Raw genomic sequence first — 14,570 nt, 5'->3', positions numbered from 1 at the left:
CCTTAATCCCCATCACCTATTTCACCCTCCCTTGCATTCACCTCCCCTCTGGTAACCATCAGTTTGTTCTCTGTAGTTAAGTCTGTTTCTTGCTTTGCCTCCTCTTTGTTTTTCCCTTTGTTTGGTTTCTTTTTTTTTTTTTTTTAATTTTTTAATGTTTATTCATTTTTGAGAGACAGAGAGACAGAGTGTGAGCGGGGGAGGGGCAGTGGGAGAGGGAGACACAGAATCTGAAGCAGTCTCCAGGCTGTCAGCACAGAGGAGCTCAAACCCACTAGCTGTGAGATCATGACCTGGGCAGGATTCAGACACTTAACCAACTAGCCACCCAGGCACCCCTGTTTGTTTTGTTTCTTAAATTCCACATAGGAGTGAAAGCACATGGTATTTGTCTTTCTCTGGCTGACTTATTTCACTTAGCATAATATTCTCTAGCTCCATCTATGTTGTGGCAAATCATTGCCTACACATTTACCTATAGCACTGAATAAATGCCTGTGCAATTAAGCTACTGCACCAACTCGGGTTTAAATTTGAATTATTGTTTTACTATCTTCCTTCATTGTGTATAATTCACCGAGAAAAATGACACCCTGACTGTGCCCTTTTTTCTCATTTTATAAATATTCCTTCCTTCCTGGTGATTTGAAAAATGTTGAAATGAAAGTTTCAAATTTTCCTGGGGAAAAAAAAAATGACAATTTTCAATTACTGTGTTGCTTATCACAAAAGCAGTTTCATTTGCCTGATGGCTTCATTGACTGGTGTCAGGATAATGCCAAGTAGAATGTTTTGCTAGCTTAATGCCACCCACAGAGCTAGACAAAATACTGCTTTCCATGTGCTTTACAAAAATAGTAGCTATTAATTGTGCTGCTCAACCATAAACTTATCAAGCTGGAGAAAACAAGAAATGTGGCATTTACAATTTAGGAAGCCACTTCCCTCAGATTTTTGGTCATTAATTCAGTTGAAATCTTGGACGTGGGAATATTTGCGAGATTCTTTTATTCTCCTGATTTACTGAATGTTTACTTATTGCACGTCAATGAAGTAAACTTCTAAAGAGGTTTGAGGCCACTGACTGAGATTTATTATCATTATAACGTATTATATCATTATAAAGTATATCATTATAACATTATCATTATAATGTTGTGTTTTTGTACCCTCATTTAATGTAATAAAAATTAAATTAAAAGGGCACTTGGGTGGCTTAGTAGGTTATGCAGCTAGCTCTTGATTTTGGCACAGGTCACGATCTCATGGCTTGTGAGTCACATGGCTTGTGAGCCTCACATAGGGTTCCATGCTGACAGTGGAGCTTGAAATAAATAAATACATAAATAAATGTTAAAGTAGGGAATACGATTCAATATTTTACAATGACTGGACTTAGTCATGGACAGTTTTCATCAACAAGTATTGATTGGTGCTTTTGCCATGTCAGTGCTGTTCTAGGCACTATGAAATACCAAATGGTAATTTCAGAATTATGTGTATATGTTTTAAAGCAAGACCAGAATTTAAGCTGCAAGAAGTATAATGGTAAAATTTTCTAGAAAAGTAGACTGGGACTAGATTGTGAGAAACCTTAAATGTAAAGCCGAGGGATGTAAATATAGAAGGAGACACTGTAGACAACACCCAGGAGAGGGGCATGATAATCTATGCTTTAGAAATATCATTTTGAAAACTTTTTAAATGTGCATTAATTTTTGAGAGAGACAGACAGACAGACCGTGAGTGGGGGAGGGGTAGAGAGAGAGAGAAACACAGAATCCAAAGCAGGCTCCAGGCTCTGTGCTTTCAGCACACAGACCCACGCGGGGCTTGAGCCTATGAATGGTGAGATCATGACCAGAGCCAAAGTCAGACACTTAAGTGACTGAGCCACCCAGGCACCCCTAGAAATGTCATTCTGGATGTAATTTGAATGATGCCGCAGTGGTATGGGATGGGACTGGATAGATGGGAGGCAGAAGTACATGGCTACAGTGGGGGCATAGCACAGAAACAGTGACCGTGTGTTTGGTGAGCCATCACCAACATGAAAGCGAAATGGTTTTGCAACTGATTATTACACTGCAACAGAAACAGATGAATATATTATTGTTTGGAATCACAGTCATACATACCACATGTCTCCTGGGAAGTTATTTACGTTGAAACTTTTACCATCAGACTTGTCTGTTGACACTCACCCTTCAATATTCAGAGCTGGTTTTCCATGTAACAGAATGGAAAGGTAGACAAATATGGTGGTGATCGTAATCAGAGATCCTAAAAATAATTATACTGTGGTAGTTAAAAGCACATTACAATTAAAATTAAATTAAAATTCTGGCCATGCCACCACAATCATACCTTAGGCAAGTTACTTAATCTTTCTAGCCTGTTTCTTCACTCTTTGAAAAGAAGATATGAATGCAAACAACATAGAATTGTTCTTAAATTTAAATGAAAAACGTGGAACACACAAGGGAAGATTCTGGCAAATGATAGTGGCTCAGAATTTTAGTCATTATGTAGGCAAACAAATTTCAGTCATTTTATGATACCCTATTTTCAATTCATCTCCTATACAGTATTGCAATAGGTAAAACCAAGTAAAACTTAGTTTCTATTTTGTAAGTTCAGATTATGATTTTTTTATTAGTGAGTAAATTACTTCAGAAAAATCTTAATCCATATGGACTCTAGCATACTATATTTGGTATGGCCCATTTGATTGCATGAGGTTTGTATTGAAGTTTTTAAGAATAAAATATCGAGGAATAAATTAGGTCAAATTACAGTACAATGCTGCAGAATCCTAGAAGCATTTCTGAGGAATTTTGATCTTGTCTGAAAGACCATTATTAAAAAAAAATTTTTTTAAAGACATGAATGCAGTAAAAACTCCATCACCCTCATTTGCAAGTGAGAAACACCTTGGGAAAGGATAAATGACTTGGTCAGATTGACAAGTTACTGACAAAGCCAAGGCTTGTTCTGTTTTTTTCTTGGAAACACATAGTGCAGGGTAGCAGAATATTCTTCTGATAATTAAGGTATACGCCTTCAACCAGCATCTTCTCTCCATCTTCAGCTTTGCTCTACATACCCTCTAATTGCCGTTGTCCCCATTTCATCTTAGTAAAGCTATGGAGTAGGAGTGTCTGGGTGGCTCAGTCAGTTGAGCATCTACTTTCTCAGGTCATGATCTTCCGGCTTGTGGGTTCAGAACCCATGTTGGGCTTGCTGCTGTCAGAGAGGAGCCTGCTTCAGACCCTCTGTTCCCCTCTCTCTCTCTGCCCCTCCCCTACGTGTACTTGGTTTCTCAAAAATAAATAAACCTTTAGAAAAGCTATGGAGAAGATCATGAGTGATGTGAGCAAAAGTCACAAAAATAGAAGCTCCCACAAAGCAGGATTTTTGTCTTATTTTTTTCACTACTGAATCTCCAATGCCTAAAACAAAGTCTGGCTCATTACCAAGTTCTTATGTTTATGGAATGCATGCCCTTTTTATAGACTATGAATGGGACTAGGGGATGGATATGATTTCAATTAAAATAATGGTAATAAAAATAATGATATTAATGAAAATAATACTTATAATAAATATATGCCCAGCAATATTCTAAGCACTTTATATATAATGCCTCATTTAATCATCTGAGTGGACCTACTGGGTAGGCATTGATACTCTGCATTTTACAGATGAAAACTTTAAGGGCATATAGTTTAAATCATTTTTCAATGTTGCATGGCAATTGAGTGGCAGTGTTAGTATGGGAATGAAAGAGTCTGGCTCTAGAATTTGCTCTCAAAACCACTAGAAAATGAGTCCAAGACAAAGTCTGAAGTTTCATTTCCTTTCTACAGGTTTTCTGTTCCTTCAGAATAAGACAATGCATGAGATTATGCAAGTTTTATAGGGACAGTACAGCCAGAAGAAGAAGGTTGTCTGCTTCCAGCATGGGTGCCAGTCTCTGGGAGAAGGGCTTGGCAAGTGCATCAGTACTAAAAACAGATCTGGGCCAGGGATGACCTGAAATGAGTGATTAATTATCCGGCTGTGATGGCTTTAAGCGAATCAGCAATTATTTGGTGCTTCTCACTTCAAGAGGTGGAGCTTTACTGTGCTCAACTGGAGTGTGGTTTGGACTTAGTGAATCACTTCTACAGACGGAACCCAGAGCACTGATCATGGTCTATCACCTAAGAGATGAATTTGTAATTTTGTGGCTCATGTTTTTGGCTCTCTCTCCAATCACTGGCTCTCAGGGAGGCAAGCTGCCATGTTGTGAATAGCCCAGTGGAGTGACCTGCAAGACAAGGAACTTAGATATTCAGCCAACAGATGGTGAAGAACCAAGGCCTTCCTGCAACAACATGAGTGAGCTTTGTAGCAGGTCCTCCGGCTCCACATGACTGTAGGGCTGGCCAGAAGCTGGACTATGACCGCTGAGCAATCCTGAGCCAGAGCTGTCCATCTAAGCTGCTCTCAGACCCTAACCTATAGAATCTGTGAGATAATCAATATTGTATTAAGATGCTAAGATTGGGAGTAATTTTTACATATCTATAGACAACTAATATACTGACCTGAGTTATCCAGGAAAGGAAATGTGTAACAGGAACTGAAAGAAGGCAGCATTTTTTGTAATGTTGATTTTTTTTCACCTCCTTGATCAGTTTAGTCTTATCACAAAGTATGAACATTCACTTCCTAGAAGAGGTCCTTATCAGCCTGCAATTACATAAAGACCCCCCAGGAGTATCTTTATCCATGCCCCATACAGAGTTTGATATGGGTACATAAGACACATTTTCTACTCCATTTACTCTATTTACTGAAAACTCAGAGGCCCAAACCATACTCATCTTAGTAATTATTTTCCCATTGTGCCATTAATAAAGGAAAAAAGTACTTGCTGGTCTGGGAGAAGACTCATTGATAGGGGAAAAGAAATAAACAAATTAGAGTTGGTAATTCTATTGTGATAAAATGTCTTAATGCTAAAATTACGTTGTAAAGCTGGCTCATATAATATCTGAGGGAGGCCTTTTAGTGTACATTGCACATTAAAATGCATTTGTATGTGCATGTTAATTTGATGAATGGTGACACCTTCCCATTCAAAATGCCAAGTAGTAGTTGACAAAGAGTTCAAGTGGGACTGAAAGCAAAAGGAAAAAGTCTGTAAAAATATTTCTGATGCCCCATCAGAACATGCTGGGGCCATTTTCAGAAACTCTTACCAAGCAATACAAATCAGGGTTTTCCCCCCTCCCCCTCACCACAGACCGTAGGCAATATGCATTGTATGTATGCAGCCATAGACAAATTTTTTTTATATCTTAAAAATATTGTATTTCAAAGTGGATTGGCAAATTTAGGTCCTTAATGATAGAAGGAAGAAGAGAAAGTATTTATTTTTCTGTGATTCCATTTCCATGTAATAATAGTGTTTTGGATGACAGCAATAGTTATAAAGGCTGTGAAAAGTGAAAAATCATTGATACCAGGGTGTTTTTGAAAGTAGTTGACACACTCATGATCAGATGTGGAGTGTGAGGCAGACAGAACCAAGATTGAACTCAAAGTTTCACCTGAGGAACAATGATCACTAATGCTATTAACTGTAACTGAGAACACTGACAGATGAACAGATTAAGTGATGGTGATGGGCAGTGAGTCAAGAGTTCTATGAAATTTTATGACTTTACACCTAAGTATAGATGTCAGCCGTGCAGTTGGATTTATAAATCCATAATTCAAAGGAGATGTTGTCATTGAAAATATAAATTTGGGTATCATTAAATTGCAGATGGTTGTGGTAGCCAACCTCCAAAACAACCCCAAATAGTTCCTGGCCTTGTTTGGTTCCCTTCTTCATTTTATCAAGGTTGATCTGAGTGACTAGTAGAATATACAGAAGGATGGCATGTCACTTCTGAGATTAGGTTGTTGTATTAGTCAGAGTTCTTTAGAGAAATAGGTGAGAGAGAGAAATTCATTTAAGGAATTGGCTCATGCAGTTATAGAAACTGGCAAGTCTAAAATCTGAATAGTGAGCCCCAGTAGGCTGGAGACCCAGAGAAGAGCTAATGTTGCCGTTGAAGTCCGACGCTGTCTGCTGGCATTAATTCCTTCTTGTTTAGTGAGGTTAGTATTTTTCTTATATTCAGCCCTTCAGCTGATTGGTTGAGACCACCCACATTTTAGACAGCAGTCTGATTTACTCAGAATGTACTGATTTAAATGTTAATCTCATCCGAAAACACCCTCAAACACAAAAAATCTTGCATAACATTTGATCAAATATCTGGGCCCTGTAGCCCAGCCAAGTTGATCCATAAAGTTAACCATCACAATTATAAAAACCATATTGGTTCTCTGCTCTCTCTGGCCACTTTCTTTCCAGGAATCCAGCTGCCATGTTATGAGGACACCTGACGGTCCTATGGAAGAACGTATGTGGTGAGGTACAGAGCCTTTTGCCATATAAGTGAGCCTCTTCAGAGCACATCCTTCAAACACTCAGATAGGTCAGCTGTAGTCCAGAACTTGACTACAACCACTTGAGAGAGCCTGACTAAAACCAAGCAGCTGAGAGGCTCCTGGATTCCTAACCATCAGAAAATGTGTAATATAATAAATGTTGTTTTCAAGCTGCAACATTCTGGGACAGTTTTTTTATGTAGCACTTCATAACTAATGGAGATTTTACTTAAAAATGTGGCAGTGGTTGTGGAGTAAGTCCGTGAATAGAAGTGAGGAGGGCTGATGAGGGTGTCTGTAAAAGCCTAAAGAGCCTTAAGGAAGTTTTGTAGAAACATCATTGCCCTTGAGGAGGCTGTGATTGACAAAAGTGAGGAAAATCTGGGAAACGAGAATAAAGGAGATCCTTTTGTATAGTGGCAGAATATTTTGCAACACCATTCCCTACAATACGGAAGAAAGTGGGAGATGTATCTAATGAATTGGGTGATGTAAAGAAGGAGATTTCCAGCCCAAGTATTAGAGATACCACTTGTTCCTCAGATGGCTCAGGATAAGCCCAATGTAAAGAGCTTATCTCACCTCAAAGAGGTGTTTAGGTGTATCTTTTGTCTAATGTGTGACAGGATCTCTTTATCTCTTTAGTTTCACAAGTCTTCAGATTTAGAAAGAAATTGTACCTGAGGAGATGTACTTAAAGAATTAAATTCAAAGACCACCATTTATACCTGAGCCAAATTCCTGTCTCCTGGTATTCACAGCCTTGTTTAGACCTCTCACACATTATTTTGAGATTAGTCTGCTTGAACAATACACAATGGCAAAAGTCTTGGTATGTCACTTCCAAGACTATGTTATATGACATTGTGGCTTCTGCTTAGTTCTCTTAGGGTCTTTGATCTGGGGAAATGCAGATGTCATGTCATGACAACACTCAGGCAGCATTGTGTAGTAGTCCTAGTCAAGAGGAACTGAGGCTTCTTCTACCATCCAGGAAGCAACTGAGGCCTATTTCCAAGAATCACATGAGACAGCCATCTTGGAAGCAGATCTGCTAACGTTAGTCAAGACTTCAGATAAACTCCAGCATAGTTGGCAGCTGGACTACAACTTCATGACAGACCTTGAATCAAAACCATCCCCCTAAGCCACTGATGAATTCCTCATTCTCAGAAAGATAGTAGATAGTTCTCATTTTAAGCTGCTAAATTTGGGATAATTTGTTACACAGCAATAGATACCTACTACAGTGGTATTCAAAGCCATTGCTCTGGGGATTACTCCTAGAAAGTAAAGGTGGGTAGAGAAGTAATGTTTTCAGAAAAGTGATACCTGAAGCCTCCTGGTGTTTATCAGGAACAGGGAGGAGAAGATAGAACTACATGATTTTGGAAAATTACTGGCATTTATTTTCCCAATCCATCAAATGGAGATGGAACAGCTTACGGTGATGTGAGTGAAGATTAATGAATAACATTTGCAAGGTATTTAATATAGTGTCGGAAACATTATAGAGTCTTAAGTAGTATTTCCCTTCCTTATACCCTACTTACCATAGTTTTTGGTTTTCATTTTCATTAGCAGGACAGGATCTCAGATGTTCAGAGAAGCATTGTGAAGAGTATAAAATTTTCAGAATTAAATTTGAATTAGGTTGACTCTGCTCTTTTTACATATTTACTTTTCCCTTTAAAGCGGTATGTTACAAAGCCCATTTTCCAAGGACAATAAAAGATTCTTATCAAAATATGCATCTATTAAAATTATATGCAAGAAATATTACTAATGAAGGGGCATATGAAAGACTTAGCTACAGAATGATTTAGGTTTTACTTTTAGTATTATTCATGTACATTATTATTCTGTCTGACTGTTGAAAAATTTCTATTCAGTGGTATATTTTTTTTCTAAGTATAACATCATGGGAATTTTTTTAAGTAATGAGAAGTTAGAAGATATCTATTCAGAGCAGATGGGTAGAAAATGTATTTTCCTCAGAAATTATTTAATGTCACATTTAGAAATACTGTATAGCTGAAATCTGAGATTGACCACCAGGCATCTGACAATTTTCATCCTTATCTGCCAGTCAAATGCTTCAAAAAGACTAAACGATCTCACGTTTCATAGCGTGCTGGCAAAATTAGGTTCCTGTTGCTGAGTGGAGAATGCAGGGAAATTATTCTTGTTTGACTCCCTTAGAATTTTGGAATGAGATTTCTATAAAACTGTCTCTTATGTTGTTGTGAAGTAAACATTACAGCCACATCACAAATTCCATTTTAGACAGGGATGCTTACATTTTCAAAAAAGTGGGCTCAAAAAAATGTTTAAATCTTTCTCATACCAGCTTTCATAGAAAGAGAAATATCACCTTGTCAGGGTAACATTCTGAATCTGAAATGGCAAGTGTGTCCACAGTGTGAGGATGGCTCCTTCGCACCTCTAACGTGGATGTTGGAGTTACTTTTTATTCTCCTTTATGCCTATTGCTTTTCTAATCCATTCTCTTCTACTTTCCATGGTACTTTAAGCTTGTGGAAAATATATTATGATCATTCACTTTTGCTTCCTAAAATATAAATTTCATTGTTAAGAAAAAGATGTTTAACAAGAGAAAAGAATGAATACCTTTACAGTGTTTCTACATGACCCAGGTTTAGTCCCTGAAAACAGATTTTGTGTTGAAGACATCAAGAAGTTTACTAGAGGTTTTCCAGGAACTTACCCGAAGGGGAAGGGAAACTGCAAATCAGGATAGGGAGGTTAAAGGGAGGTTAAACTGCAAAGCAGGGTAGCAGAGGCATTCTGGAGTTGGATTGGTTCTTCCTATTTGTCCTAATAACCTTTCATTGACTAGTCATCAGAGGCAAGCTGCCTCCAAAGAAGGGTATGTCAGCCTGTAAGCCATAAGAGTGATGGAATCTGTTTGTAGTGCCTCCAGAGAGCAAATTGCTAAATGTCCAAGAATTTTGCAAGCTGGTTATTGAACTGTTGATACCTTAAAATTGGCCATCATGTGAATATTTATTTCAAGGCTTTGCTTTTGGAGCACCAGTTTACCAGCACAATACTGGGTGTATCCTTGGGCAAGGTGGTTTTCTTTAGCAGAAAGTAATGTCCAGAGAAGTACTCAGCTATGAGCCATTAACAAGCAACAATCCCAGAAGCCAGGAAATGAGTATTCCAGTCATGAAAGGGGAGATTTGAGCAGTGCGGGATGACATACACTGTGGTTTACAGCATTTGTCACCCAGAGTCATGTGCTTTCTGTAGTAAATTCATACCACAGGAGAGATGTCTTCAGAATCCTGGGTGGTCTTTTTCCCTTGAGTAACTTAGAAAATAAAGGTTAGTTAAGTAGACTTTGAAGCCACAAACTGTACATCTCATCTTCTTCCCTTTCTCTTTTATAATCCCTTGTAAATTCCCCTTATGCCTGATGGTCTAGGAGGCATGACTGATGGGAAGAGGCATATTTCCATAACAGAGAGCTCTTTCCATGCATGGCTGCTATACTTCCATTTACCATCAGAATTAGGTAATGGAATACTAAATGATTCCCAAATGGATCACCTAGACACTAAATTTATTTATCCCTGCCCTCAGGGATAAATAAATTTATCCCTACTGATGGATGAATAAATTTATCACCTACTGATAGTCATGGTAAATTACCCCCGGCAGACTGTTGACTCTTTTCTTTGCCTCTGTTCTCATGGCACAAAGGACCAGAAGAGAGTGGCTGAAAGTCTGAAAATAGATTCGAATGGGACTTTATCTGTGTCCTCTGGTGGAAGTATTACTCCTCTGGGAACTAAGTGCTCTAGATTCTCAAAGTCTAAGGTAATATAAAATAGAAGTACAAATAACCTACGTGAGTAATCGCAAATTATAGTAATTAAAGCTAGCTACTCCTGTTTGTATCCCCTTAGTTCCTATACTTATTAATTCTACTTACTAAAAAAACCTCATGTGCTCACATCTCCAAGCTGGTACTGCAGCTCTGTCAGGACATCAGCCTCGGGGTAGTTTCATATGTAATATGACATCAATGGTCATGTGTCCACTGACATATCTCTTTTGGTGTGAAGTTGATCGCTTGGTCTTTTGGTCTGTGTTGGTGTGTCAGATATTCTGACACGATCCTTTGGATAGTGTATTAGCCGAGGCCCTAAAGGCAAGAAAGAATAATCCATACCCAAAATATATACTGATTCTAGTCAGAATGAATGGCTGTCTTCAAGGTAGCAGGGATCCAATGTAATAAACCTGCCACCAAAAAGCCTTCTTGGCTTTATTTTATTTTATTAAGGTCTAATGTGGGTTTATGTTGTGGCAAGTTCAACGTTTAGCAGAAGCAGTAGTTAATTCAGTCTTAGTGAGTTGCAATACATGCTATTGGGACCATATGTGTCTTGCATTTCTAATGTAATACTCTACTCACAAAGTCATGGTATTAGGAGTGAGGTGGTGGATGGCAAGGACCGACTGATGCCCTGACTGCTTGGTGGTTCAGCACTTATTCTATTGAGTTTGTTTTCTAGTGGGCATCAGTATACAGTATAAAGTCTTCAACAATAATCTTCCAAATTTCTTCTTGGCCTACAGAAATCCAGCTAGTCATTGCCATTGCCCGTTAGTCCATTTGCATTCTTATCTTGGACTGCTTTTCTTTCCACACGAAGTGGTCAGCCAGATGTCTGAGGTTTGGTCTTTTTCTACTTCTAACAGATGATCAAAAGGAATTCCCTCATACGGTTGCAGATAGATGCTAGGGAAGAAGCACAGGTGCAACATCAGCAAGTAATACTGGGATCTGGCCTATCTGCTCTGGTAGCTATGCCACTTTACTTATGTTATACCTGGATATACCACTTTCATATTGCAGTGAATTACTATTGAGCTCATTCAGCTTAGGGCTTCATGAATTTGACAGCATGCAGCTATGGCCATGTGGTCAAATGATGTCCATGGTCAGACATTTTACCAGGGTGCAGTAGCAGAGCAGCAGCTGTTTCTCAAATTGTGTATAGTTCTCTGCAGAACAGGAACTTGCTGCAGATCCCAAAGGATCTGTGATTTTTCTATTGGTGAATTTAATAAATGTCATATGACACCTTTATTAACTGCACCTTTTACACACATGGTACTATTGCAATATAGCGTAGAAATTTCCCTATAATAACTAATTCCCTAATTATAACTCATCTAATTTACATAATCATATCACTATATTTCATAACATTTATCAAAGCTAAGAATTAACATTGGTACAAAACTATTACTCAATGACAGACTTTATTCAGATTTCATAAGATCTTTAAATAATGTATTTTTCCTGTGTTGTTTTTCCAGAATCCAATACAACATACCACATTGCATTTAGGTGTCAGGTCACCTTATGCAAATTAAAGCCACAAGTTGATGAACACAGCCTTATAGAATGGCTAAAATCGAAAAAAAAATTCTGACAATACCAAGTGTTGAAAAGAACGTAGAGCAACTGGAATTCTAATACACCCCTGCAAAAATGCAAAATGGCACAACAACTTTGGAAGGCAGTTTGGCAGTTTCTTATGAAGATAAGCACATTACCCAGAAATCTAACTCCTAGAAATATGAAAATATATGACCACACAAAACTTGTCCTGGAATGTTTATAATAGCCCCAAATTGGAAACAACTCAAAATGTCGAGCAACTATTGAAAGGACAAACAAATGGTGTTACATCAATATAACAAAATACTGCTCAGTCATACTACACAGTGATCTACTAGTGCATGAATAAACATGAGCTAATCTTAAAATTCTTATACAAACAATACATATTATACAATTCCATTTAGACAGCATTCCAAGAAAGACCAAACCATTGGAACAGACATTAGAACAGTGGATACTATGAACAAGAGGTTGGGAAAGGGGACTGACTGAAAAAGGGAGGAGGGAATTTTGGGGAGTGATGAATATTCTATATTTTTACTGTGGTGGTGGTATTTACATGACTGTATATATTTGTCAAATTTGTATCGCTTCTCGGCCTTTTGGCTAAGATCAAGTGTATTTGTCAAATTTGCCAAATTAAAATTGAATATAAAGGTGAATTTTATTATGTAAATTATAACATAATAAACCTGACCAAAAAAAAAAAAAAAAGGAAAAAGCAAAGAAAGATGTATTATCGCACACTTATTGATTAGATTTTCATCCCTTAAAGTTAGAGTATTTCATAAGAAACTTTAATAGGCCTTAAGGAATTAACAATTGGAGCACAACAAAAGAGATTGGCCAAAAGCACTGCTTCTCTGCCTCCCTGAACACTACACAGACTTTTCTTCCAGGTTCCCAAGGAAGCTCATGCTCTTAGAGCTAGTAATTCTATGTAATTTCCCATGGAGGACTCAAAAGTGGCTGGTGTCTACTAATTTCTTTTTTAGATTTTATCCAGCTCTAACAGTTGTAGTAAATGTCTGTTAAGGTCAAGACCACTCCCCTCATGTTCATATTTTGATCTTATTGTTAGATGAGAGATGCTCTAAGTGTCCGCATCCACGCAAAGAATGAGTTTTCCTATCCCCACTACTCCTTGCCTGAGAACACTGAGCAAAATGACATTTCCAAATTGCAGTGACAAAAGTCCTGATGGACCTGCCTGCTTTGTGAGTGTGTTTGTGCTCAAATGTGCTTACTGACACTGACATTTTATCGACCTAGTATCCTGTAACAAATATTAAATTAAAAATCAAAAATAATATCTTAGGTTGAGGGAGATCCAACCTCTGTCTGACATTCCTTATATGCAAGAGTCCATGCTCACAGATGAATACCATGTAAAGGGTAATTAGGAATTTTAAAGTCAAATGGCATTTATAGGGCATCATATAATATGAAATTCTGAAAGTTTTTTTGGTAAATGAAAGAAAAAGAGATTGAAATGAATGTAAATAAAATAAAATGCAACTCATATTTGAGATAAACATCTGAAATGGCCAGGTTTGGGCATTATTGACATCTCATGATGGTTGTAATATGAAGAAGCTATAGGTTTTTTGGTGTTTATAGAGGAGTTAACACCTGGAAATCTTGAAGGGAATCTCTTTGTGGTAAATTTAAGCATATTTTCCCTGAGTAATATCATGTATTCTAGTAATTAAGAGTTTCGGACTTGGAATATCATTGACCTTAACTGAAATCCTAGTTCTGCCATTTTCCATTTAAGTGACCTTGGAATAGTCATATAAGCTCTCTAAATCTCAATTATTTTCCACGAAAATGGAGAAGATAAACATTATCTAACAAGATAAGTTAAAGATAGCATAAAATACATCCAATGCATCTAGAGTGGTGCTGGCACAGAACAAATGCTTAAGAAGTAGAATTCAAATTTTTATAATCATGAATACGATAATCTTTAAATTTTACCTGAAAACCAGAAGGATGTGCCTGCTCAGTTTTCAGATGTTCATCTGGTGGGGCAGAATACTTTTGTTTGTTAATAAGTGTTAATGGATGTTTCGTATTCATAAGCAAATACTCATTTGCGTCACCTAGATCTACTAAATAGAAAATAAAGGCTGTGTCTAAGTAAGAACAAACATCTGAATATCGAGACTATGGAAGATGAAATGTTCATACTGCAAACATTTTATTCATAATTTATTAAAATCAGTGTAAAAGACCATGAATGAGTTATTTGTCACACCAAGAAATTAAGAGAACACAAAATAAAAAATGTGAGTTTTTAAAATAGCGCAGGGAATTGATGAATCACAAGAAAATATATTTTCTATTTATGTCTCCCAGTCCATCACATATTCAAACCATCCGCCCACAAACTGACTATCAAAAAGGGGCCACCATATTTTATATTATCATTAGAAATTAGAAAAAGGCTTTAAAGGGTCATTTCCTTCCTTCCTTCCTTCCTTCCTTCCTTCCTTCCTTCCTTCCTTCCCCTCTCTCTCCCTCTCTCTCTCCTTTTCTTTCTCTTTCTTTCTCTTCTTTCTTTCCTCCTTTTCTTTCCTCCTTTTCTTTCTTTCTTTCTTTCTTTCTTTCTTTCTTTCTTTCTTTCTTT

At 37.4% G+C, this 14,570-nt stretch overlaps 1 protein-coding gene across 15 annotated transcripts in view; it reads left to right on the top strand.

Annotated features, from left to right (window-relative positions):
• Positions 1–14,570, top strand: part of LOC125932768 (uncharacterized) — a 789,340-nt gene that overhangs the window by 657,577 nt on the left and 117,193 nt on the right. The window contains exon 5 of one of the 15 annotated variants that reach the window (XM_049645315.1): positions 6,416–6,948. The exons of the other annotated variants lie outside the window; for them this stretch is intronic. Within the exon in view, the coding sequence (XP_049501272.1) occupies positions 6,416–6,447 (32 nt within the window). The 3' untranslated portion in view covers positions 6,448–6,948. Of the gene's footprint in view, positions 1–6,415; positions 6,949–14,570 lie in introns of those variants that run through there. 15 annotated transcript variants of the gene reach the window in all.

The sequence above is a fragment of the Panthera uncia genome, chromosome D2, assembly GCF_023721935.1.
Source record: "Panthera uncia isolate 11264 chromosome D2, Puncia_PCG_1.0, whole genome shotgun sequence".
Taxonomy (NCBI): Eukaryota; Metazoa; Chordata; class Mammalia; order Carnivora; family Felidae; genus Panthera; species Panthera uncia.
The sequence above is the reverse complement of the archived record's forward strand: the minus strand, read 5'-3'. Positions and strand labels throughout refer to the sequence as shown.